A 26,457-nucleotide genomic window follows, 5' to 3' on the forward strand; every position below is an offset into this window, starting at 1 on the left:
ATATATGTAGATTATTCATGCCCAAAGGCCTATTTTGAGCCAGGGAAAATCCGGAGGATGTCACACACAATCTTCTATTATGGGAGAGTCCAACACACACCGAGCCCTTTTAACAACCACAACCAGGATTCTCTGGCTTGGTTGTTAGCCCTCCTGCTAACCTTACCTTGTGGGATGGTAAACCCAGGGGGCAGCTGAATGGTGGTCTGCTGCTGAGGCGGTCTGACAATCAGTTGGGGGGTTACAATCCTTTGTGGGGCTGTAAGTCCAGGACGGGGTTGTGACTGTGCAGATGTGGCCACAGCAGGTGTTGGGGAGGGAGCTGTTGGCCTAACCATAGTAATAGTGGTGGTCACCGATGTGGTCTGACCAGCTCCACATACTGAACTAGTTGCCATCCCTGTAACACACGCAGCAGGTGTGATGGAGTTCAGAGGCTGAGTTATTGTTATTGTTGTTGTTGCTGCAGCTGTAGTAGTTGTTGGTGTGACAATAGATGAAGAAGTAGAAGGAGGAGGAGGAGGAGGAGGAAGAGGAGGAGAGGAAGTGGAAACAGTATTTACTACAGAGTTGACAACGCTAGACTGGGTTAACATTACAATTTTGGACTGACAATCGTCTGTTTTGGAAGCCCCAGTGTCTGTGACCATTTTGGTTTGGTTCCCCGGGGAAGCTAAAGAGGTAACGGGTCCTATACGAGCACCCTGCTGGACCAAGGCCGAAACACTGGTCCCGTTGCCGTTCTGGGCTATACTGGCAACAATATGACTCGGGAGTCTATGCAAAGCAATAGTAGGAGTCCCCCTGTCGAGAGCAATAGCCGACTGACCCACAGGCAGGCTCGCGTTGGATAAGGTGAACGTCGAAGTGTTAATAGAGGTTGTGACGGGTCGTCCAGAGTTTGGTGTACTTGCACTCGTATCCACTTGGCTAACGCTGTCGACCACCGCTGTGTTGCTGTTCCTCCGCGTTGTTACAGCTGCGCCGTTCAAACTCTTTATCCGCGCCGAAGCGCTCCTCCGCGGCGTCGTTATGCGTTTTCTCGGCGGGGTTGCTCCCGTCGACGTCTCACCTGTGCCCACGGTAACCTTAGAGCCCTGGCTGGATGTGGTGGTGCTGATGCTGGCTGGCGGCAGAGATGCCAAAGTTGACACACCAGATGCAGTCAGTGTTGTGATGGATGCTCCATGTGATTGCGAGCCGCTGCTAGTGGCGCTCACACAGTCACCCGAAGTGGTGGAAGGCTCGCCAAAAGAAGGGCTGCAGCCCGGTGAAGGAGATGTGACAGTCTTATCTGGGCTAACGTCTTTAGAGTTGATCTCCTGGCGCATCTCAGTTTTATTACGGCGTCCTTGTTGTTGTTGTTGTTCTAGTGTTGTGGTGCTCACTGGAGCTGGTAGCGTTTTTCCTAAGTGATGGTTAGCGGGGGCCACAGAGCCAGCGCCTCCGTTTTCGTCTGCTTTACCAGCCGGGTTGCTTTGTCCAGCAAGCTGTGACTCCAATGAGCCCACTAGGTCGCTCACAGCTTTTTCATCCACCTCCGAAAAGAGCATATCTTCCAGGGGGTCGGAGGCGCCCGCCATCTCTGATCACAGATAGCCGTCTTCTATTTTTTTTACAATGCGCCTGCGTGTTACTAGGCATTGTGGGAATGGAGCTGACGTCATCAAATAAGGGGGGTATAAATGGAGGAAGGGGCGTCCTAGTCTGTGGTTATTGTATCCTATTTATTATGTGTTACCTTCACGGAGTATTAATTAGTAATCATACTAAGTACCGTGCAGTTACACCGCCATCCCAAAGTAGAATATGAGGAGCTTTGACCATATTTAATGAAAATGATATATAAATAAGAAAAAGGTTCAGGAAGAAAGCAAAGATTATTTTAAAACGATATAAGACAGTTATAATGTACATAAAGCTACTAAGTTAATGAATAAATAAAACAGATCTGAAACAAAGCAGTTACACAGAAGTTATATAATTATTAGGTCTGATTTTGGTATTGTTTTTCCCTTTTCTGTGCATCTTTTCTTTTACCTTTGCAAAAGGTAAGATGGGAAATATATCATTTATTATCCAAACAGTTAGTAAATTACTTTTTTACAGCCGTTAAAAATGAAGTTAACACAATCTGTAAAATAATAGCCTAAATCATTAGGATTGTATCTTAGATCAAATAAAAAGAAATTTGGCAATAACTAATATGAAATAAAAAATAAATACAATTGGGTAAAATATGACTAAATAAAAATATGAAGTATTAAATTAAATTAAAATGTCTTTAATCCAACATACAATAATAAGATTAGAATTTCTTAAAATATGATAATAAATATTAATAATAAATATGATAATAAATAAATTATTAAATTATTCTTTAAAGTGGCTCAACATAGCAAGGCAGTGCAGGGTTGAAATGAAATGACATTATGAGAAAAGAAGCAGGAATAATTGGGAATATTTTTGTTATAGTAGTTAAAATAACAACAATGACCATAAAAATTTAAAAATATATATATATATGGTAGCTGTATTTGATTGTTGTAGATTGAAAGATTGTAATAAGTTGTATATTATATTAAGTACAGTACAGTAATTTTAGTAAAAAGTACAGTAATATTTAAAGTTAAATACTAAAATAATAATATTATAAGCAATAATTATGGAGTTTTTTTTCTTATAATTTTTTGAAATGTTTGTACATTTTGTACAGTTATAGCTACAGTTTATGTTCTGCCAAAACAAGACAAAACACCCAATAAGTAACGTTAAATAACTTCAATTTAACTGAAAGCATTATTTTTTAATATAAATCACAACACTGCAACATTACATCACCACGACATTACTATGAATTTGTTTGGCCAGGGAATAACTAGTTTCAGTTTTATTGGCATAATATCAAACGCTAAAGCTAAAGACATTTCCTTTTTTTGGGGGGGGTTTACTTTATTTTTGTTTTTTGTTTTTTATTTATTCTGATTATTTTAAGAAATCTAGATTTTTGTTTATTTGTTTATTTGTGGTTAAGTAAAAATGTTTTCACAATTAGTATTTAGTTTGAGTTAGCCTAACTATAACTGCTCAGAAGCCTCTGCCTAAAGACATTGACGTTAAAATAAAAATAACCGTTGTTATTATTTTTCATTTAAAATGAACTGCCTTGCAGGGACAGCGTCATCACAGCTGTGGGAGACACGTAAAAAATGTAGACTGTTTAATGGCTGCGAAATTTTCTGCTCTAAACCTCCGGATGTAATCTCGTGTAATATCGTGAGATTATTGTGTGGTTAAATTTCAAACCTGTATTAAGTATCCTTATTTAGTGACTTATTTAATCCCTTTGAGGAAATGTTATTATAATAATTACAAAATAAAAGCCAAAACTGTATCGAAAATGTTAGTACCGCTAAAAATATATTTGTCACATCATTCGTTTCTATTTGTAAGCAAAGGAAACAGTGGAAGGGATGGAAGAGGAAAAGGAGGCGACTTTAGTTGACTAGGCCTCTACCTATCTCCCAAAATCCTTTGCGGCAGGGGAAGGAAAATGAAAACGGCCATGTCGTGGTAGAGATCAGTTGCGAGCGGGATTCATAGTGTCGTTTGACGATATATGTTATGTAGTCTGAGAATTGCAGGTCTGAAAAGAACGCATCCGACGCTTCGTGTGACACAAAACGTTTTCTTCGGAAGTACGCGTGTAAATAAAGTTAAAGGACGAAGATGAGCGGAGGAGGGACACCGTACCTCGGCAGCAAAATTAGCCTCATCTCCAAGGCCGAGATCCGCTATGAAGGAATTTTGTACACGATTGACACAGAAAACTCGACTGTAGCTCTCGCTAAAGGTAAGTTAAGGCACACAGAGAGGGAATACAAGACTCAAAGAGCGTAAAAGTGTTAAGCGAAGGAGAACAGCATTTTTTAGGGTATTTGGCTTTGTTGGTTAGCTTTTTAGTTAGCCAACAGAGCTAACTGGCGCTATAGTTAAGCGCTGTAGTCCTTTGTTTACGTTGTAATTGTGGTAAAGTCAAATGATGTGCACCAAGTGACACATAATTACCACCAGATATACCTTGTTAAAGCATTAATTGCGGCTTATTGGCTCTTTTTAGTGTTTATTTTTTAACATGCGTTTTAGAAACTCTGATTATAATACTCTTGTCTGACAGTATCGCTAAGACCTGGTAGACTGTGCGTATGGGAAGAGTACTAACTTTATCTCGAGCTCATATTATGTGGAATTTATTTTGAACAATGTGGTTAACAAAAATTGATATAACTTGAGGCGTCTGTTTTCTTTAGTCTTTATTTCAACGCTAATTCATAATATTCAGTTCTAACATTGAAAGTTAATGTGAAGTCAACAGTGTTTGTTCTTAACGCAAGGAAATTCTCCTCCTTAATTAATAAAAGTAAAGTCGTGTAAGTTAACCTGTGAGTTTTCCCTACAGTTCGCTCCTTTGGCACTGAGGATCGGCCCACTGACAGGCCTATTCCTCCTCGGGATGAGGTCTTTGAGTACATCATCTTCCGAGGAAGTGATATTAAAGACCTAACAGTTTGTGAGCCACCAAAAGCCACCAGTGCCCTGCCGCAGGACCCTGCCATAGTCCAAGTAAGTCAATTGGTGCGTTCCATTACTATAAAACAGCTGTATAAAGGCTTTTCTTTAAGGCTTCTTGTATGCTAGCTCATGGTGGCACAGGCATGGCTTTATTGAGACATAAGGGAGAGACACTCACTAATTATTCTGTATGTAGAGTTTTTGTGTGTGTGATTTTATAATTAAATAATAGCAATTGAGGTAATCATTCAAAATAATTACTGAAATAATTGCCTAGTGGCATTTTGAGTTGCAAAGCTTGCTTTAAAGGAACTTTGCTGTAGGGCCATCGTTAACATTATTTCAAACACCTGTGTATTACAAGGATCAACTATAAAGAAATTCAGGTAGAAAGTGACAACTATTGTTTTACTGCTTTTTCTTTCTTTGTTACAGAAAATAAGTGATTATCAATGTTTTTAATTATTGCACATTTTAAGAAAATAAAGAAACCAATTAGAAAATACAATAAGCAACAAAAAAATAAAGTGACCACTTGTTGTAGAAGCCCTGAAAACCAGATTCACAAACAAAGGAGTCTGTTAAAATAAAGTGTATTCAAAGTAGAGTCAGGCCTTTTTCCTTCTAGATATGGTATCTTATCTATCTTCTAGATAACACTTTCTAAGATGTACATAGGTTTATTAACAGCTTTGTGTCCAACCAACAGTTGCCCATTCATTTTGTGTTATTTGTTGTTTTGAAATGTAGGCATCAGACATTTATAATCGTATCATAGTATTTTCAGTCATGGTCAACAGCTATGTTTAAAAGTCTTGTAATGTTTTTAACTGGATGTATATTTGTTTGTCTAGTCATCAATTGGATCCTCAAGTGCTGCAGCACCTCCATCATTCCAGGCTCCTGGGTCCTATGCACCTTTCAGCAGGGCTCCTGCCCCATCATACAGCCAGTTTGGTGTTGCACCCATTGGTTCTCAACAGTTTGGATCTACTGGAGCAGTTGGTAAGGAGCTGTGTGAAATAAGCAAGTCAACCACATTAGGGCTGCTCAATTAATCGAATTTTAATCACGATTACGATCTGGGCTTTCAACGATCATTAAAAATGACTGAGCCGATTATTAGCCCCTCCCTCATTTATCCGCGACACCTTAAAGGCCGGTCCGTGAAAATATTGTCGGGCATAAACCGGTCCGTGGCGCAAAAAAGGTTGGAGACCGCTGATTAAGAGGACCCGAGGGAAGCTCGGAAAGCTAAGCACAAGTTATTTGGAGAGGAGAGTGACTGCTGTTGGTTGAAAAGAGAGGTAAAAAAAAAAAACTTCAGTGGTGTTGCACACTATTTTATATTATTTTTTAAAGTCATTGTTAACCCTTTAAATCCGGTCAGAGCAGCATGCTCCGCTTTGTGTAACTATTTTTAAATCCCTGTAGAACCTGAACCACGTAAGCTAGCGCAATAATTTGTTTTGCATATGAAACCGGAGGAGTTGTACTTACATCTTATGCCATCAGCTTGTCCTCGGTCACGGTTTCCTTCCACATAAAGCTTTGCAAAAATTGCATAAAAAGCGCTTGCAGGAACAAAAACATAATATTCCAGAAACACGCTTTGCCGATCCGATCAGCTGTTCGTAACACTTCCCACAGTGAAACAGACGTCAGCGCGAACTGTCGCATGTCCGCCATTTCCTGGCCGAAACCGGAAGTGACGTCATTTTCGCGGAAATGTAGTTTTTTACTTGTAGGCCTTAAAAACCTCTACTGGTCATGTTTGACTTTTCTGAATAGTTTCTGGGATGCTTGCACTGCTGGAAATAGTTTGTTTTGATGCACATGCTGTTTTCTTTGCAAATTTGCATCATAGGATTGTTTTTTTTGTTTTTCCTGCAGTATATAAAAATTGATGTATCTCCAAGATAAAACTATGAAGACACTCAAAATAAATTTCCTGTTGTTGTAAACTATTTTTTGCAACTTTTTTGTATTTAAAGTTTTGAGGGATAAACCTCTTAAATTTCTCCAAGTAGAAATATATGTAACAAAACAAAAACAATATAAATTTTTTTGTAGTTTATTGCACTTTTTTGCAATTAATGTAGTTACTATGGACTTAATGCATACATATTATTAAAATATGGGCTATAACAGTTATTTAGCAACTTGAAATGCTCCCACAAATGGCACTACAACATGTAAAAAAATAATATAAGCTCTGGTGGACTTGGTTCTATAGTAGGTCTTAAAGGGTTAAATAAATATCGTCAAATAATCGCGATCTCAATTTCAGTGAAAATAATCGTGATTATCATTTTTGCCATAATCGAGCAGCCCTAAACCACATTAAAAAGCATTAGGTTTTTCAAGTTCAAACCTGTCCAAACACTCTCTTGGATGGAAATGTAGCAGATGCAGTTAAATCTTTCATTGCTGATATCTGTCTAAATGCTACGTAGTGACCTCAGACAAGCTAAACATCTGTTTCTCAAGCAAATTTGGAGCAACACCTGATTCCTGCTCATTTGAATAGAGCACAGCTGCATGCTGCTTTGAGTTTCCTGCTACACACCTGATCCCTATTGTGTTTTGAACTGGAAACAGCAAAGACAGTTATGCATCATACTTCTAATAAACTGGTGAAGATTTTTTCTCTAAATGTACAGATTGGATTTTTACCTTTTTGTCAGTGAACATCTGTGTCATCCACTGCCAGTAAAATGGAAGTGTGTGAGTAGCTGAAGCTTATCATTCAGCTCTGACAGAATCATCTTCACTACTACCGTGTATTATATATTTTAAGTAGACTGGGGTGAAGGTTACTTTTACTCACAAATACTCCAAAAATGTTTTACACTGCACACAAATCTATTACAAATACAAGGGAAATGCTTACACTGTGGAGTCCTTCACAAGCAGGACTTTAATGGACAGTATGTTTTTCACTTAACACTTTTAATGTGAATTTTTTTTTTTTTCCCCCTCCATAACAGCAGCTACTTTGGAACAGCTTCTAATTGCCGTTTGTTTGTTTGCAGGACGCACTAGTCCCCAGCTGGATTCTATAAGAAAGAGTCCCACCCTGGAACAGTCAGTGAAGGCCCCACCATCATCCGCCCCAGCTCCACCTGCAGGACAGCGGAGTCAGACAGGGGCAGCAGCTTCCAGAACCACCACCACTGGCATCCAGAAGCCTCCAGACCTCCTGGAGCAGAGAAAAGGTAAAAGTGTAGGTTGTGGCTGGTTTAAAAAGTTATTTGTAGTAAGTTCATAACAGAGCAAAAGAGACATTAATCAGTAATGTTGATTCATTTTATTTATTTATTTTAAGAATGCAAAGCCACAGGATGTAAAGAATACAAATTGTCTGGTGTCTTTAATTATCAGCTTGTTAGTGTGGAAAGAACTAAAATTTAGCACTGGCTATCAAATACTGCTGTTAATAGAGAATCAGCCTAATCAGGCAAGTCATAAACAAGGTGTAAGGCTTGTTTGATGACAAAAGTGATTAAAGTTTGAATTGGATCTTATGTTTGGTAATGGCTACTCTACAGAACCAAAAACTAGAGTTTAACTTCTGAATTTATTCTTTTTAACAAATACAAATAAACCTGAACCCATGCTGCAGTTGAAGCTCATATTATTGTCTTCCTCAGTGCCAAGCCCTGCCAAGTTAAATTGATGACTATTTTCTTTTCCTGTTCAGCTCCTGAGGTTCCGAAGGTAGCGCAGCCAGATAATGAGCAGGGTGCAGTTGAAAACCGGGATCCCAACAAGCGCCAAGGTGGTGAGTAATTTGCACCTTCAGTCAGTAATGTCCACAACACTTACTGCTGTTTACTGATGTGTTCATCTTTTTTATTTTGTAGCTACTCAGCTTTGAAAATTTAAATATATAATGAAAAGCTTTATTGGATTCATGTTGGGATGGCAGTGCCTTTCCTGAAATGCTTTGGGCTAATTTCACGTCAGCCAATTCTCAAAAGTTCCCTCAGAATGTACTTTTGTAATTTATCAAGTGGGAAGCACTATTTTTCTTTTTTAAAGTTTAATACTTAAGTTTGTTTCTGTTGTTTCTCAGCTGGTGTTCAGTCTTCTAACCGCCGTGGCCGTGGAAGAGGAAACCGCAGCAGAGGCAAAGTAAATGTGCGCAGGGATGGCACAGTGAAGTTTGACGAAGACTTTGACTTTGAGACTGCCAACGCCCAGTTTCACAAAGACGAGATTGACAAAGAGCTCCAGAACAAGCTCAAACTCAAAGGTACCACTTAAACAAGTTCTAAACTGCAGCAACTAAAATTGGAGGTTAAATATACCATGATACATATGTGAACATTTCTGCCATTTTAAGTTGTTTGATTTTACAACATTTCTTCCTACAGATGACAAAACTGAAAAGGCACTCAATGGAGAGGAATCAGAGCATCCAGCCAATGAAGGTGCTGCTGAGGAAGAGGAGGCTGTGATAAATACCTGCTACTATGACAAGTCAAAGTCCTTCTTTGATAACCTGTCCTGTGATGATACCAGGTACCTCAATACATCCATTTATTTATTTTTAATCTATTCTGTGGTGGATTAGTTACACAAGGGCATGTTAAGATTTGAGTGACTTAAGTTTTGTCACCGCATCTGTAGAATTTATTTTCAGCGAATATAAGGGAAACCAAATTTTAAATATTCTGCAATGAAAAATTTCCCAGACCTGTAAACAGGGCATCTAAAACCACTTTTGATAAGAGTGAACCTGCTGCAGTCTTCTAAACAACTGGTGTTGCAACTCTGACTGGTACATGAATAATAGAAACTAGGGCTGCTCGATTATGGCAAAAATGATAATCACGATTATTTTCACTGAAATTGAGATCTCGATTATTTGACGATATTTATTTAACAATAACAATGTATTGAGTAATGACTTTAAAGACTGTCATAAAATAGTGTGCAAATACTGATAACAGTGCAAATGTTTGCAATATGAAAAATGTAAACATCTATGTTTAGTGAACTTTGCAGTGTTGCTCTGTGGTGCAGCTACGGCACTGTAGCAAAGTTTACACACTATGTCTACTTAAGTCACGTCTGACTCCGCGAACCCATAATGTTTCCACACCACTAAAGGTTTTTGTTTTTTGTTTTTTTACCTCTCTTTTCAATCAACGGCAGTCACTCTCCTCTCCAAATAACTTGTGCTTAGCTTTCCGAGCTTCTCTCGGGTCCTCTTAATCAGAGGTCCCCAACCCCGGGCCTCGGACCGGTACCGGTCCGTGAGTCGTTTGGTACCGGGTTGCGAGAGTTGAGGCTCAGGTGTGAAATGTATAGTTTTCAGGGCTTTTATCGGTTTTCGGCGTTATTTTGTTATAGTTTTTATCGTTTACTCGGTTTTCCTTGGTCTTTTCACATGTGTTATGAATAAATTTTCTTTTTTTCGGTACCGGTACTAGTTTTATTTTGTATTTATCCGCGACACCTTAAAGGCCGGTCCATGAAAATATTGTCGGGCATAAACCGGTCTGTGGCGCAAAAAAGGTTGGGGACCGCTGCTCTTAATTGTTGTGACACGTGTTCGAAATGCAGAGAGGTGCGCTCGATTTGCCACACGGAGCAGCGCGAGAGTAAAGCATGAGGGAGGGGCTAATAATCGGCTCAGTTATTTTTAATGATCGTTGAAAGCCCAGATCGTAATCGAGATTAAAATTCGATTAATTGAGCAGCCCTAATAGAAACTGAAAAAAGAAAGTCACAGAGCACTTCATTTTATCTGAGAGTTGCACCGTCTATATCTCTCATGTGAAGTCTCACATGTAGTCATAATAGATTTAAAAAGATACACTTGTGTTTTCAGCCCGGCCAGATTATATATTAAAAAAATAAATAAAATAAAAAATCGAGATTTACACAACAAGCAGATTTGGCATGTGAACTGTCAGCAAGGTTCTTCAAAGATGTGTAGAGCTGCACTTAAGAAAAAAAAAAAAGGTCAGAATCTGTGTTTTTTGTGCCCCTCTGGAGATTCTGCAGTCTGCCTCTGCATAAACTATGCTTTGTATTTAATCAATACGCTGAAAGACTTTTGTTTCTATCTCTTTCAATAAAACAAGTGAAAGAGGTTTTTCCAAAGGGAGAATTTTTCTATGTTAGTCGAGGCTTCGCATGTGAATGGGACACCGAATTGCTACTAGTCCATCCATTGCCGCCCACTGAAGCACTAAAGATGTTTGGGTTTTTCGTGTGTGCAGGAAAATCCAAAAAAAAAAAACAACTTTTTAATGTTCTGTCATCTGCTCAAAGTTGGAACTTCACTAATGTACAGCCGCTTTTTTTTTTTTTTTTAGTTCTTAATGCTTGGTTTGTTCACTCTCTAATGAATTTTTGATTAAAAAAAATTTCATGTTAGCCTGTGATGCCTCGCTTTATGTCGTGTAAATTTATTTTCATGTGACTTTAAAAAAAAAAAAAAAAATCTGTATCCTTATTGATGTCTGTGTCTCAGGGATCGTAGGCCAACCTGGGCTGAAGAGAGACGAATGAACGCTGAGACATTCGGCATCCCTCTGAGGCACAACCGAGGAAGAGGTGGTTTCCGCGGTCGAGGCTTCATGGGGCCTCGTGGAGGCAGAGGGCGACCGGTAAGCAGAGGCTCCTTCGGACCACCCCGAGGTGCTCCACCTGGATTCAGAGGCGGATTCAGAGGTGGCAGAGGAGGCCGGGATTTCTCTGATTTCGAATACAGGGTAAATCCTTTATGAACTCATTATAGACGGTATAAGATGGACTTAGCTTCCAGATGTGAAAAGTAAATTGCAATTTACTAGTGCATTGTGTTCTGTTCAGTGGCCACCCTTGTGGTCTTGTAGGGGTCAGTGAGCAACAAAGACTCAGTATATCAGTAGGCACCTTCCCAATGAGCTTTAGAACTCACTAGTTTAAGGACATTGTCTGAAACATTAAGTTCATTATGTAAAATATGGCCATTCTAAGAGTGAAAGTCCAGTTTCATTTGACTTCGCTCTTCAGTTATCATGACAGCAAAAATGTTCATCTTAAGGCATCGTACCAGGATTTTTGCTCAACAGTGAGGTGTCATCGAGGCTGTGTCCATCACTTATGCTCTCTGAAGATCTCACATGTATTTTTTTTCCTAGCAAATAAAGCAGATTGGAAGAAATGATTAACTTTTGTTTTGCATTTTTGCAGAAGGAGAACAAGGTGGCTGCGTAGTACTGCAGTGATGGATCCACGATGAATGGTAGCCAGTCATCATGAAATTATATTCATCCTACAAATTTTCTCAGCATTCAACAGACAAAAAATGAAGACATCTTGTTGGTCACCAGCACCACGGTGGACTGTTCAGGCAGTGAGAGTGCCGCTCCCTCTCTCAGCTTCACAATGAGGCTTTTTGTTTTTTGTTTAGTTTTTTTGCCCCAGAAATATTAGTTTGATAAGCAGTCACCGGATGGACAGGAACACGTGTAAATATACCATGTTTTGGAGTTTGTTCTCTTAATTTACAGTATTGTTTGATATTGAATGCTGTATCCAGAGTGCCCTCTGATACTGTGAGCGGATCACAGTCGGTGTGATCGATAGCTTTATTTTATCTTTTTTCAGTTCCCCTCGACTCCGTTTGATATATTTCTTTGACACCAATATTCAATTCATCACCTGTTGCACTTTTTTTTTTTTTTTCCTCTCAGACGCATGTGTTCAGTATCCTTTCTCGACTTTAAGCATTTTATTTTTCATTAATTCATTCTCAAATGTAGTGAGATCAAAGCCAGCTGAAAAAGCAAAAATCTGAACTTTACTGAATGTATTCTGATCTCATTTTATTCTTCCTGCTCCACAGCAAATTTATTGCCCACCAAAAAAACCCCAGTCCCTCCTAGTTTTTAAGACGTATGTATTCAGTAAGTAGATCAGTCAGTCCTCATAAATCAGATGAATTCTTTCAGCTTTAGGTTGGCAGCCTAGTGCAGCCATTCATTTGATATATGCAGTTTACAGCATATTAGGTATAGATGTATATGTTGACTGCCGTATTTCTTTTTTTAAATTTTTTTTTTTTTTAACAGTTTCCTGTTATTTGTACCTTTTTTGAGGAAATATTCATTATTAGTAAAATCTGTAGAAGGTGTTTTGTTTTTCCTGTAGGGAAGGACACCTAAACAGGTTAAAACTGACAAAAAACCCAAAACAATGACGTGTTTGAGCTAAACTGATTGTCTGCCAGAAGTATGTGTTATCATTTAAGTACCTGTTAAATGTCCCAAACATGTGGAGTCCTCTGTTAATTTCAGCTTACTTTTGAATTGTCTTACAGTGTTGTCCTCTGAATTGTCGTCTCCCCCACCCTCCCTACTGTTACTACACTCAGCTGTGTCAGATTATTTACTGAAAATGGGAAATATTGTGGATTAAATGATGTCTCAAAGCATATGTTCAAACAAATGACAGCGATGCTGATAGGTGTCAGCCTTCCAGCTTGTTTGTAGCGCTCTTGTTGCATTGTGGTCAGTGTGATTGTTCTCTGAAGTGAATTTATTTTTATTGACTTTGAACAAAGGGACAAGAACTGGATGTGGTGGGATGCCTCTTTTTCTTTTTGGCTCTGATTTAGTGCTTTAGGGAGTGCCTTCAGAGTGGTGGGTTTTTGTACAGCTCTCCCTTTAACGAAAAGGTTACCTTTTCAGACAAGTATCAAAAGCACTACAAGGTGAAATAGATCCTTTCCCGTAGCTTTGGTTGTTTAGAACAGAACAGTTCAGGTGAAAGTGGGCCGTTTAACCGGATTAATCACAGACAGCCGATCACTGCATGGTAGTCGTAAAAAGCATCATTCTATAGGGGCTTTCTCAATAACCAGCAGGATTAAATTTGAGACAAAATATTACTGAACGATTCACAACTGACATGTTTTCATATGTTTGCTACTGCTTCCAGTCACTGGAATTGTAAAACAGGAATAGTTTTCTTGAGAAGCAAAATGGAGTTTTTACATAAAATAAAGAGTTGTACGATTTACGTCTTGGTTTTTTGTTTTCCACGTGACCCTACATTTTTCCCACAAATCCTGCAGTGAGTTGCATCTAGGTCATCCTTTGTTGCAGAAGTTCCTGTACACACTCACGGGCGCAGTCTGTAAGGTTGTATTTTTAAAGAACTTGCCTATTAGAACATTAAAAAAAAAAAGGCCTTAACACGGTTTCTCATATTTGATACATGTTTGGAGTCTTTACATTATTATTGCACAGCAATTGGCATTATTAAGCAATAAATAGCAAAAATGGTTGACATAGCAAATACACACAACTCACATGCAGATTTGCTTTTCTTTGATACGATGGTCAATAAAAGATCAAATTTTTAAAAAAAAAAATTCATGATAAAAGAATATTCACCCACTGCTCACCTGATTAGGTAGATATCAAATATATAGATCCTCTGGGCTGTTTCAGAAACCGCTGATCTAAAGTCAGATTCTGTCAGCTTGATAGGTTTGAGACATGACTTTCTTTGGTAATTAGGACATTTCAGTTAATCTTGCAATTAAAATTACTACTACAGCAGCATAAAGAATAAAACAAAGGATGATCTACAATTTAAACATTATTCCTGGGAAATCGAATGAGAGATGAAACATCTTTGCAAATTTACACAAGTCCAGTTTCCTTCTTTTTCAAGCTCTTGGGTCCAAAACAGCCTGAGACATCACACTTCCGCCTCCATGTTTGATAGTTGATGCCACACACAGTGGAACCATCCTTTCACCTACCCGACAGCGTACAAAGATCCTGAGTGATGAACTGAAGATTTCAAATTTTGATTCATTAGTCCCTAATACCTTCTTCCAGTCTTCAGTAGTCCGATGGTGGTGTTTCATGGCCCAGGCAAGCCTCTCTGCCTTATTCTGACCTCTTAGCAATGGCTCTCTTACTCCAACTCTTCCTGTCAAACCTGCAGCCTGCACAGTAGTTCTTGAGGACTGGAGTTTGAGACCCCTGTCCTACAATATTGGCCACTCCAACAATCAGAGGATTCCCTATGAGCAAGCATTAAGTTACAGTGGGGAGAAAAAACTCCCTTGTAATAGGAAGAAATGTCCAGCAGAACCAGGCTCAGGAAGGGACAGCCATCTGCCGTGACTGGTTGGGGTGGAGGGAGTGAAAATTAAAAAAAAAAAAAAAGCCAAGGTGATAAATATTGGAGCAAGTTGATTATTTTTTTGTTAAAATATTAAGCTGTTGTTATCAGGTTTAAAGGAGTATTGGATTTGCATTGTTTGCACTGTATTTCTGCTGTTGATTACCTTTTCCAACCCCTACTTGTGGTTTTGTCACTTTTGTCTGGGGTCAAAGAAGCAATGCTGGAGACTTGTGTCCCCCTCTGCTCCTCATTTTAATGCAGGGGGAACTCTCAGGCCAGGGTCAAAAAAGGGATGCTTGAGAACCTCCAAGGGTTTGATGCGCTGGTTTGCAAGCAAGGCCAACATCTGTTTAATCAGGCTGACCAATAAATCTGTGCCACTTTCAGGTCCTGTTCTAACTGTGATTACTCGTTTGAGGTCATCAAGATGCTGCAGTGTTATATGTCGAGTGTCCTTGGATTGGTATCCTGTCTCATACTGAAATTGCTCTTCTGTCTTAAATGTCCAGTGCTGTTCGCTGTGGTCGTTTTTTCTGAAATAATATTCTGTGGCCATGCTACAGTCTAGAATATAGTCTGGTGGCTGGCCCTGAGTGTCTGTGATGGATTTTAAAACATCATAATCCATTTTCCCAGGGTAGAGTGGCAACCCTGTAGCAAGCTCCACAGCTAGCCGGCTCAGAGGCCACATGTCAATTGCTTCATTATATGGAATATGAAGCATAACTTCGGGTGCTCTATACCAAATCGTCTGCACAATGGTACCAGGAATCGCTGCACACAGAGGACATACCTGCCACCTTGCCTGTTGCAAAATTTCAGGTTTGCTCTTGTTGATTTTAATAGCCACTGCTTGCTTGGTTTTTGTATTTTGACATTTGGTTACGAGACCAAAGGTGCCTTCTCCAAGAAAAGCTTCTACCTTGTAGTGGTTTCCCAAAATGCTCCCTTCAAATATTTCACATGACATGGTGAAATGTGTTTTTTTGCTCTTAAATTGGTGAGAAACGTTTGAAAATGGTTTTGGTTGTTGTTGTAAAACTCTATCAAAACTTTTCCAATGTTTTCTTGGTTGCTGTCAGTTCAAGGTCCTTTTAAGCACTATAATATATCACATGTAGGTCCTATCAAGGAGCGTTCAAGCATTCTAAAGTGTGTCTTTGTTTTGTGTGTGTGTGTGTGTGTGTGTGTGTGTGTGTGTGTGTGTGTGTGTGTGTGTGTGTGTTAGTTACATATTTGGTAAACAAACAGTGGATCAGGCATACCTAATAGTGATGTGTCGGTCGCGAACGAAACGGCTCTTAGAGCCGATTCTTTGAAGTGAACGACTCGAGCCGGCTCCTTATTGGGAATCTTGGTTTTTTTCCTTCTGTCTCTCACCCTCTCTCTTGCACTTTTTTCCGCTTCACTCTGCACGCCAGCCTTGTGCTTTGCGCTGGGAAGAGGGGGGGAGGGGCGGTAGTTACACTCTCAGTAGCACAGGAACAGAGCTGGAGGGAGAGAGAAAGAAAGAGAGCCAGGGACAACAACGTCACATTAGAAAGGTATACTAATCATCCACAACTATTTTCAGTTGCAGATGATAAAGGATTCAAAAAGTTTATTCATGCAGGCCCATATGAGAGAGAATATGCATCTTCTTTTTGTTTTCATAATTTAATTTATATTTAACTGTGTTGTGGTTTGCAGTGTTTTGTGTTGTTTCACTTAAAATTTGTTTAAAAGGAAAAAGCTGAAAATTTAAATAGTTAAAAATTGAAATGTGAATAGTTGTTTTTTGTATTATATGATTTATTTATTATATTTTATGTGGAGTGAATAAATAAAAGTATATTTATGGTGGCCCCCTAGAGACAAAGCACATACAAACTCCAAAACACGTAAAAACTCCAAAACACTTAAAAACTCCATAGCACGTACAAACTCCGAAGCACGTACACACTCTAAAACACTTAAAAACTCAGGTACAAACTCCAAGACATTTACAAAAGACAACAGAAGTGCTCCAGAAAGCTAGGCGCAGTGTTGAGCTTTTGTTACCTAGTGGCTACACAAGCCAGGAAGTACCAACGAACGGATTTGGTGTGTGGTAGTAACAGGTAAATGAACATTTTTTTTAAATTATTTGAATATATATGAATGCTTGTGTATAAATACACAAACAATACACATATGCTTTCAATTGTGCAATTTAAGTGATCTAGGTAGCTCTGTTTTGGAAGGTCAGTTAACGCTAGAAATGTGTTTTGGAATTTGTACATGCTTTTTGGAGTTTTTACGTGTATGTGCTTTGTCTCTAGGGGCCACCGCATATATTTATATATAAATATATATAAATAAAACCACTTTTTTTTACATTAGTAATTCCTTTTGTGCATAATTTTATATTATTGTTAATAATAAATTAATTAAAGCAACAAAACAACCTGAAGAGCCAGTTGGGAGCCGAAAAATCCGACTCTTTTTAGTGAGCCAAGCCGAAAGAGCCGGAAATCCCATCACTAGTACCTAATCAAATGAGTGTATATGCAAATACACATACATGCACGTGAAAGACATCTTTATCAAGCTGAACACCTGACAGTTCCTCCCCAGTTTATTGTTAATCTATCAAAACCTGCAACAAACTTGGAGATTCCTAAGTCAAAATTTCAATTAATTTATTTAAAGTTCGACTTAAAAACTACAATTTTTAGGTTATCTAATTTTTTTTTAAACAATGCGATAGTACGTCTTTTCAGTGGCGGAAACGAGCTTCTTTAATCTAGCGTTCAGCCTTCGATGCAATGGAGTGCTCCATCTTTCTGCACATATCATCTTTGGTCGGCTCCCGCCACTGACGTTTCCCTCGGCCGCTGGGCTGTGCCTGCCTCCCCGTGTGTGAGTCGAACATAATACGTCCCACGAAGAAGAAGCTCTCCGGTCAGCTGGCGTCGTAAAAGCGAAATCGTTGTAGTAGGATTAAATTAAACATGTCGATTGTGTTTGTACCAAAGAAACTCAGAGGAAAAGCTACAGTCAACCAAGAGACGATACAGAGGGTAAGACACCAAGAACGTATATTTTAGAAGCTTTTACGTTGTTTTTATGACTCGATCGTTCTTGGATTAGCAATTAGCTTGCTAACAGGTTTATACGTTCACCCTTATTTGGGGGGGAAATTGGTAACCTTTTCGCATTTGGCTGTTGACTTTTTACACGGACTTGTCCCGGTGACGGGTTTAGAAAAAATGTTAAAAGTGGTTGTGGTAGGGCCTTATCTAATTAACATGGTTCAATACTCCGTGAAAACCTTTGTCATTTTTTGCTGTAAGTGGCTTTACGCTCTCTAAATTTCTCTCTGGTCCTGCCGGATTCTCTGCTTTGTTCCAGTTACTGGATGAAAACGATCAACTGATCAGATGCATTACAGAGTACATGCAGAAAGGACGCGCGGTCGAGTGTGTGCAGTAAGTTACACAAACCTCTCCTCCACTAATGCTGTTGATTGACTTCATAGTGTTGTTATTTATTTTTTTCCATTTTCCAACAGATACCAACAGATTCTGCATCGCAACATTGTCTACCTGGCAACCATAGCTGATGCAAGTCCCGACAGTGCAGCTTCCACATCAAATGTAAACACAGCCCAGACACAGAAGCAGCAGTAATAATGAGGATGGAGGTGGCTTGTTTCTAATGCTCTATTATTGTCTTCGTTTCTAGTGCACATCTAATGACACATCAGCTTCAGCAGCAGCTGTGAATGGGCACACAGAGGGCAGCTGATTGCAGTTTCTGTGACAGCTGCATTCTTCCTCAGAAGCATGTGATTGTGGTCATTTGACAGCATAATTGCACAGAAACTGCCAAGGTGGAGTTCACAAAACTTGGAGATATGGACAATGAAAGCAAAGGATCCACCTCCTGTTATTTGTCAGGAAAAAGGTCTCTAGCCTTGGCAGAAAATGCCCTCTCAAAGCACCCTGCCAGTCGAGAATGATCTCACAACAAAAAAACTGTTTTCAGTATGAACCATTTTCAGTGACGTAAACCATTTCAGGGTCGAGCTGGATATCTGCGGACAAAATTGGAAACAAAATAAAATTTTATTTGCACTAGTCATGAGTGCTTTTTGTCTCTTCAGATTTTATATTGTATTGATGCACACTATTCCCCTGTTACGCCTGAATTATTCTGCAGAATCTGTACAACCTATAGTCAACCCAACACCTTCCTCAGCATTCATATCTGTGAAAGGTGTGTTAACAGCACTAGGTACTTAAATTTATAAGGAAGGGGCACATCAGGTGTAGGGTTTCACAAGGGCTTGCAGTTATAGTAAACCTGAGGTGTAGAGTTCACATCCACTTAAATGCTTTCAGCAGGAGCATCTTTTATCACTCTGGTTTAGAACACCCCAGCTGTTTTTCTTTCCTCTCTGAGGCCTTGAGCTACAACTTGAAAGCTACCACACCTACATATATCCAAGTTACATTATACAGAAACTAACAACACAGGCTACAGTATTCCCCCACAAAGTTGCAGTTTTGTTTCAAAGGATATCTTTGTTTGAGATGGTGAGATACCATTCAGAGGCAGAAAGTAGCCAATCCGAGAGCGTAATTCAGCTCTCCTTAATGCATCTCTGCGTGTAGCTATCTGCATGTTGTTCGTTTTGTTCTAAAAGCCATAAGATGCCACACAAAAGCATATTTAGGGTTTAAACTAACCTTAAATTTAAAAAAAAAGAAAAAAAAAAGGCTTTTTTTGAACCACATCCAGAATTTGCAGTTTTTTAAAGGAATGTAACCCCCGTAAATTTTGAGGGTCAACTGTATCTCGATTAAGAAAGCTTCCTTGTCTTGTTTTGTGTCTTGGACATGCTGGAGAGATATCTTTTGCCTGGCTTAGGAATGGCTGTGTGTTTTCTCCATTTGGCGCTGGAGCACACAGCTGTGAAGGAGGAGGTCTGTTTAGACTGCAGTCCCTGTAATCCAGGCCCAGATAAAAAGCAGACGATAGGTGAAGTAAGCGGGAGGAAAAAAATGAAAACCAGCAAGAGACTTATGTTTAAAAAAAAAAAAAAAAATTTAAAAAAACAACAGCATTTTGAATTGCTAGTTATTTTTATTTATTTTTTGCATTGCTGGTACACTTGGAAAGATTCAGTTGCCAGCTCAAGAGAACAATAAGCAACATAAGCCAAGCAGCCCCCCTTCATATCTTCTATCAGGGCAACATGTTTTTATTATTATTTTTCTCTTTTTTTGTGTTTTTTTTAGAAGCCACTAGTAAACCATTTGACACAGCTGAGAAGCTAACAGTTACAGTCCAAGGTCTGTACTGATGTCTTAAAAAAGGCTGCAACAGTTAGGGAGATAACACAGACAAAAAGCAACAAACCCTATATCTTGATTGTGCAAAGCACATTAACTATAAAAAGATATATATTTATATGTATATACAGCAAACAATTCTCTGTAAACATGTTAAGTATGTTAGTTTTCTGAAAACATGGTGTCATTTCATAAATACAGGCAACATTGGCATCCGCAAACATCACAAAAAGATAACATTCTGGGCTTTTAAATACAGCCCACTGCCATAGGAACGGAGGAAACAAGGGCTTGAAAAAACAAAACAACAACAACAAAAAACCCACCCTCGTTACACAATGTTTTAGTGTTTAGCATGGCGTATTTGGTAACCTTTATAGATCGATGCTGTAGTTAAACTCTGTAGGAAAAACATGTGCTTTTTTCACATATTGGGAGGTGGAAAATAATGTTTTATGTAATATGTCTGCAGGAATACTAACATACAGTATGGTATAACATGTAAGAAAATACAAAAATAAGATTAATACTGTCAATAATTGTACACAAAAAATATTGTGTTATTAAACAAAGAAGAAACGTTAGGTTTATGGGAGTTAGTGTCAATCTGGAGCCAACAACTGCCAATTAGAGAAGAGGAAATGAAGATGTTCCCTAATGCTCACATCTAGTAGGGTGTTTAACTTCATGTTGATCAATAATCTCAGACTGCCTCTCATCTCTTCAGCACCATTCGTCTTCCGAACAACGCTTTGGTTGGAAATAATATTCTGCAAGTGCTATCGATACCAACATGGCACATAGTTACTGCTATAACTCTTAACTCTGGTCAGTTGTTGAAAAAGTAGTGTATTTCTCTCAAATTACACCTCTGCAGTGACTTACTATATTTATGCTGAGCCTGCTCAAAGCCTCTTAATAAAAAGTACTAAATATTTATATTTCAACTTCACTATTTTACAAGCTATGAAACAGTAGATGGTAGCTGTATTCTGGGTCATCTTGCATGAGATTTGGCAGTTACAGCTATGTAGACACAGTATATTTATTACGGGCAAAATGAGAGCATTTTAAGCCCCTGCCCCCTTGTAATCCCCTCCACACACACACACACACACACACACACACACACACACACACACACACACACACACACACACACACACTTACACTTTTAGCTGCAGAAGCAAGTGGGTGACGGCTTTGCACGTCTCCAGCTCTTGTCTGAGGAAATTTCTGCTCGACAGACAGAGAAACGACCACCTGACTAACTGCTGCCAGCACGACATGCGCACCTTTCATGGTTAAAACATGGCAGTTTGAAAAACTTCAAAATACATCTTTTTCTGATGGGGATGTTTGACATGGAAAAATATAGATACAAAAAAATGTCGAGCCAGTGTGTATACTTTACGTTGCCTGTGAGGCTTTTGAAATTTTCCAATTCGCTGGGTGTGGAGTTTAATGGCTGTAGCTCGGCCCACTCAGTGGCTCATGTAACAGAGCTACGGGTCCTCTGTGGCACTTCACCGTGGACTCGTTAGACATTAGATCGGGATCAGTACTGGTGAAGGTAGGAGGGTCTGTGCTCATGCTTGACGGGGAAGGATTTAAAGCCCTTGGTCATCGGTTTATGTTGCTGCTGTTGCTGCTGCTGCTGCTGCTGGGTGAACGGAAAACCAGAGGAGATGCCGGTGGAGGGGGAGCAGTCGCTGGCAGTAGACCACACGGGAGACTGGAGCATTGGCATGGAGTCGCCCCACTGGGAAGAAGGAGGGATGTTCATCTGGTACAAGGAAGAACTGGGATTGGGCATGGTGTTGGTGTGGGTGGAGTGTTGCCACGGTGCTTTGGGAGGCCAAGTTTTAGTTTTGCTGTCCTGTGGAGGAGGCCGGAACATGACGAGTCAACATGCAATCAAAAATAGTAGAAATGGTTAAAGGCGTTTTTGTAATCATCTTCTGCTAACTGTTTCTAAACCTTCCCCACCAGGGGGCAGCATTTCACCAGTGCTCCTGCTCTTTTAATTTACAGCCCTACCCCAATCTCCTCAAGAGGTTTTGGCTTTTCCTAGACTGTAATTTTTCTCTCAACAGCCATCTTTTAATGTATGTGTGTAAAACACGGATGTAGCTTCTGGGTTTGAGAATGAAGAGGAAGTGAACGTGACTTAATCTGACATTTGTGACTTCAGTATTTTCCTGGTGACTTTATAATCTCAATCACTACTTTCAGATCATATTAAACAGAATATTAGGCTCATTTTGTAAATCCAGGTAATTCCAAGAGTCAGAAAGGAGGATTTCATGGGAATGTTCACAGCAGTCTATTATGCACTTCTGGAGCCAATTCCTACCCTTGCTTGAAAACGCTTCATAACGGGACTTCCCTAACCAATCCATGATGTCACGGTGGCTACATCCACTGTGTGCTACCATTAATGACCTGCCTGGTTATACGGATGTTACACAGACTCATTGCAGAATCCTGTGGTACAAACAGGTATTGCATAAAAGTATGATCTGGGTGTAGTTCAGCTGATACCTAGACATTTAGGACTCATAGCAGCTGTTTGTTCACATTCGTTTGACACATTTATTATTTTGGGGGAGTTCCTGAACCATTCTTAAACACAGGAATCTATAATTAGTCCAGCGTAAAATAAAATGAAGTGTGACATTTCACTGGCACAGAGGGGTTCAAACTTTACCTGGCTATCGTCGCCGATGTGATGGAGAGGTGGTGAAGGCAGAGTGCACACCTCAGGCTCACCACAACTGTGTTTCCTGAGGACAGAGAAATCTACACTGAACATACTCACAAAGAGTATCTGATGAATGTTAAACTGCAGCAGATATTTTTACTGAGATAAACACGATGACCTACGGAGCCACGAAAGACACATGGGAGAAAAACAAATTACGATGAGCCTTTGCAAACAAAAGTCTTGCGAGATCTCGCAAAATAGACTGCATACTTTGCAGGTCACATTTGAAGGCCGAGTCAGTGTATCCTTCGTAACCCAACCTATCCCAGAATTCATAGCGCGGCCCAGCCAATTCGTTTCCAACAATGGCGGCAGCTACTTAGTTTTAATATTACGCTTTGTGGGTCACAAAATAAACTTTTAAGATATTTTGAGGCGTGAATGTAGCTGTGTAAACGTCAAATATCTGCTCGGTTTATCATGACATCACATATTTGCAAAAGTGCTCCGACATTTTAGGAGACGTCTGTTACCCACCATCTCGAAGCTAACGGGAGGTCGAGGCTCACTACAGTCGGGGGGAACACCACACTCCCGGCACATCGTGCCTTGACCTCCCGGTCAGCTTCAAGCTGGCGGCCTCTGAAGAATGCGGCCAAAACTTTTGCAAGATCTTGCAAAACTTCAGCTTTATTTTTTCTTCTCCCATGTCCCTTGCGGGGCTCCATAAGGACCAAACCAGGAAGACAGAACAAGATAAACACCACAAGTGGATGACTTTCAGACTTACCGCCTTTGTTTAACTGCAGCTACCAGGTCTGGCCCAGAAAACATGGAGAACAGACTGTCACCATTGGCTGAAGATGTCTCGTCACTAGAGCTGGCCGAGTCCCCCTGATTGGCTGACCAACCACTGTTTACAGCATCACTGTGGGCACAACCAGAGAAGGTGTTAGCAATTTCTCTATTAGTTACTAAAAACTGTGTATAACAAAACCAACAAAATTAGACAACTTAAACATATGAATTTAAAGCCCAGTATCTCTCGGCCTTTATTCAAAGCAAAAGCTGCATAAAAGTGATACATTTTTGCATAGGGTTTAAAAGTGAGATCGCATAACTGCAATGATGGCTTGTTTACTTCTATCTGCTTGCATCTGTGAGCAGGATGGTGTGTCACATGTGGGTGGAATTAAACAAGAGCACCCAGGATAAACATGCTAAATGCCTCACTTATTGCTAATGTTGGATAAATTAAAAACATAATCAAAACATCACATGACACAGTTTGACAGTTTAAAACTATGCCAGTGCCCACGACGATGAAAGCTTTCACATTTCAAAACAAATGTACCATATGTGAAACCCATCAGTATGCTGGTTCTCAAACTACCAAAAGTCAGACATCCCTGCATTGCAAACATATAAACAGGAAAGCACTGATCTGTACTTGTCACATTTGAGAATCAGCACGATGCTGCATACTGCTGTCATTTACAGCTTTTGGCTTTAAAATGTGAAGTTGCTGATACATGCATGCTTTGCAATGGCCACAAGGGGGTGACCTTTGTTGGTTGCAAAAAGACTTCCAGTCTCAAAAATCTATGGGGCAGCCCCCTGCCCTGACCTCTGTACACACTTTACTGTTGACTTCATAGGCTCTTGGCTCTGGAAGCATTTATTTATCTGTGGTTAAGAGTATATGATTTTGTCAAAGCTACATCAACAGAAGATAGAACAATATTGTACTGCATTTTACTTTATTTTGTATAGTGTATTTCTCTTTTTTCCTAAATGACTTTCTGGATGCTGTTTACATGATTTAAATTAATTGGACAAAACAAACACTTTTAAAAGTCCTCAAAAACACCTTTGTGCTAGTTGCCTCACAGGAGCACTGCCATAATGACACACACACACACACACACACACAGAGACAGACTCTCAAAGTGAAAACAATGTCAGGAATGCAACCATGGCTGGCCAATCAAAGGAATGATATCAGCAGAAACAAATGTTTGAGCTAAAAGATGATAACAGCTCCTCAGGCAGATTTATCCAGAGCTTAGGTGTTCCAACAGCAGAACCATGATCTGCTCATCTTAAATTCAGAGACATCAACAGCAAGAAGGTTCTTATCTGCCTCAGGCTGTGCACACAGTGGCAGGGGAGAGCAGCTCTGAGATGCTATCTGAAACCTGGTCACAACAAACCTTAAAGCCAATCACTAAAATCTTATAAATCAACCCCTGTAAGTGCAGTGCTGCTAAAAGACTCCTCCTAAAAACAACTCACTACCAGTTTGTCTTATTAGAAAAATACTTTTTTTAATTGAATGTTTGATGTTAAGATCTTTACCTACAATAGACCGAGTGTAACTGAATTTTAAGACCAAAACTGACATTTGTTGATTGACTGATTTTCTTTTGCTTTCTGACATACAAAAAATAAAGAAATGATCTTAACATTTGCCGCGGTTCTTATTACTGGTTTACATGCATGAATGACCTTAACTATGACAAACTAAGTAAATATTCATAACATGGTTTCTTTTCTTTAATTTTTCATTTATCAGCTTATGAATGCTGACAGAGATAGATTGGCAAACAGCTAATACTGACATATAATACTGATTGGTCAGATCCCAATAATAAACAAATGACCTTTCTACAAAGGTTTGTTTAGGTTCAGTTTTAAATAGAAGCATGGAAGGAAAAGGATGAAAAACATGATGACTTTATTACAATTTGTTTATTGATATTTTTTGAGTTAAACTGATAACAGAATACTGTAGAATTTACTTAGACATACCCAAAGTTTTGGGTTTTAGTACTGTTGAACCAAAGACCAGCTGTTTTTGAAATAGTAATAGACACATATTATAAAATGTAATTTATTTGTAGAATTGGTGTTTTTTAACCAATAACATAAGAGCATTTTTAGAATCTCTGTCACATATAAATGAAACAGCATAGGTTGAATAACTAAAACCATGCATAATAAAAAGGCCCTTACTCTGATTCTAGTTGAAATAGCTTGGTTGATTGAGGGTCATTATATATTCTTAAACATCCCTATGTGGGACACGTGCTAAAATGTCAACTTGTCTGGCAATGAATGAGTGGTAAAAGCAGATGTATGGGTACCAACCCCTCGCTGAAGTATTCTGGGTGGGACCAGGTCCTGTGCTGCTCATCAGGCATTGGCCAGTTGCTGCGCGTGTTGCTGGGGCGGCGAATGTGCTGTACCTGCCGTTTCTGCTGCATGGCCTGACTGACGCCGGCGACGTAACGTGCAAACTCCGGGTCCGAGCCAACTGCGCGTGGAAAGGGAGGATAAACACAACTATGAGTTTCTGACACCCTCAGCTTTTCTCTTTCGCTCCCTGGAGCTCAATCTATTCAGCCAGACTGTCTACCACAGCAGAAAAATCACAATAGCCTTAAGTCAACTCTGCACAATGGGCCTCGACGCAATCAAAAGAGTGTGCTGCACTGTAAGAAATATAACTGACACAAGCTAAATTCAGCGCACATCACCAACTTACAGTTTTAGCCACAACTTCTCATCGTACCTGACCAATATTTATATCAGGTGTCTTATGTCACCCTTCAGGTTTTAAGAAAAATCTGCTCAATTTAGTCAAATTACAGTGTCTTTTATGCACTGTAGTAATATTTGTCTGGTAGTCGCATCTTTATTTTTGATATCAGC

General features: G+C 39.5%; 4 protein-coding genes across 6 annotated transcripts in view; 2 read left to right on the top strand and 2 right to left on the bottom strand.

Annotated features, from left to right (window-relative positions):
- The window catches only part of LOC147338653 (transcription initiation factor TFIID subunit 4), a 107,937-nt gene extending 106,320 nt beyond the window's left edge, over positions 1-1,617 (bottom strand). For both annotated transcript variants that reach the window (XM_086259056.1, XM_086259140.1), the window contains exon 1: positions 167-1,617. In XM_086259056.1, the coding sequence (XP_086115182.1) occupies positions 167-1,583 (1,417 nt within the window). In that variant the 5' untranslated portion in view covers positions 1,584-1,617. The remainder of the gene's footprint in view (positions 1-166) is intronic.
- Positions 1,618-3,514: 1,897 nt separating this feature from the next.
- On the top strand, positions 3,515-13,596 carry lsm14ab (LSM14A mRNA processing body assembly factor b). The gene is made up of 9 exons (XM_086259535.1): positions 3,515-3,853; positions 4,460-4,623; positions 5,427-5,577; positions 7,608-7,790; positions 8,276-8,356; positions 8,651-8,830; positions 8,952-9,099; positions 11,063-11,303; positions 11,767-13,596. Exons 1-9 carry the CDS (start codon positions 3,730-3,732, stop codon positions 11,788-11,790), a joined length of 1,296 nt encoding a protein of 431 aa, XP_086115661.1. The 5' UTR covers positions 3,515-3,729; the 3' UTR covers positions 11,791-13,596.
- A 3,818-nt stretch (positions 13,597-17,414) lies between these two features.
- Positions 17,415-18,820, top strand: ss18l2 (ss18, like 2). Its single transcript, XM_086260017.1, has 4 exons — positions 17,415-17,759; positions 18,091-18,167; positions 18,251-18,335; positions 18,424-18,820. Exons 1-4 carry the CDS (start codon positions 17,691-17,693, stop codon positions 18,484-18,486), a joined length of 294 nt encoding a protein of 97 aa, XP_086116143.1. The 5' UTR covers positions 17,415-17,690; the 3' UTR covers positions 18,487-18,820.
- Positions 18,821-19,807: 987 nt separating this feature from the next.
- garre1 (granule associated Rac and RHOG effector 1) overlaps positions 19,808-26,457 on the bottom strand; it is a 41,472-nt gene continuing 34,822 nt past the window's right edge. For both annotated transcript variants that reach the window (XM_086259758.1, XM_086259669.1), the window contains 4 exons: positions 25,894-26,059; positions 23,534-23,671; positions 22,747-22,822; positions 19,808-21,915 (listed from right to left, as the gene is read on the bottom strand). In XM_086259758.1, the coding sequence (XP_086115884.1) occupies positions 21,595-21,915; positions 22,747-22,822; positions 23,534-23,671; positions 25,894-26,059 (701 nt within the window). In that variant the 3' untranslated portion in view covers positions 19,808-21,594. The remainder of the gene's footprint in view (positions 21,916-22,746; positions 22,823-23,533; positions 23,672-25,893; positions 26,060-26,457) is intronic.

This window comes from Aulonocara sp. 'chitande type north' Nkhata Bay, linkage group LG1 (genome assembly GCF_057382095.1).
Source record: "Aulonocara sp. 'chitande type north' Nkhata Bay isolate Kocher_YH1m ecotype deep benthic linkage group LG1, A_spYH_male_GT1.1, whole genome shotgun sequence".
In the NCBI taxonomy this organism is placed as follows: Eukaryota; Metazoa; Chordata; class Actinopteri; order Cichliformes; family Cichlidae; genus Aulonocara; species Aulonocara sp. 'chitande type north' Nkhata Bay.

Bases quoted from the DNA above. Each gene is read 5' to 3' on its own strand.
- lsm14ab (XM_086259535.1), top strand. From the start codon at position 3,730: ATGAGCGGAGGAGGGACACCGTACCTCGGCAGCAAAATTAGCCTCATC. The intron at 4,624-5,426 runs GTAAGTCAATTG...TTGTTTGTCTAG, and splicing joins AGGACCCTGCCATAGTCCAA to TCATCAATTGGATCCTCAAG. The intron at 5,578-7,607 runs GTAAGGAGCTGT...GTTTGTTTGCAG, and splicing joins TGGATCTACTGGAGCAGTTG to GACGCACTAGTCCCCAGCTG.
- ss18l2 (XM_086260017.1), top strand. From the start codon at position 17,691: ATGTCGATTGTGTTTGTACCAAAGAAACTCAGAGGAAAAGCTACAGTC. The intron at 18,168-18,250 runs GTAAGTTACACA...ATTTTCCAACAG, and splicing joins CGCGCGGTCGAGTGTGTGCA to ATACCAACAGATTCTGCATC. The intron at 18,336-18,423 runs GTAAACACAGCC...CTTCGTTTCTAG, and splicing joins GTGCAGCTTCCACATCAAAT to TGCACATCTAATGACACATC.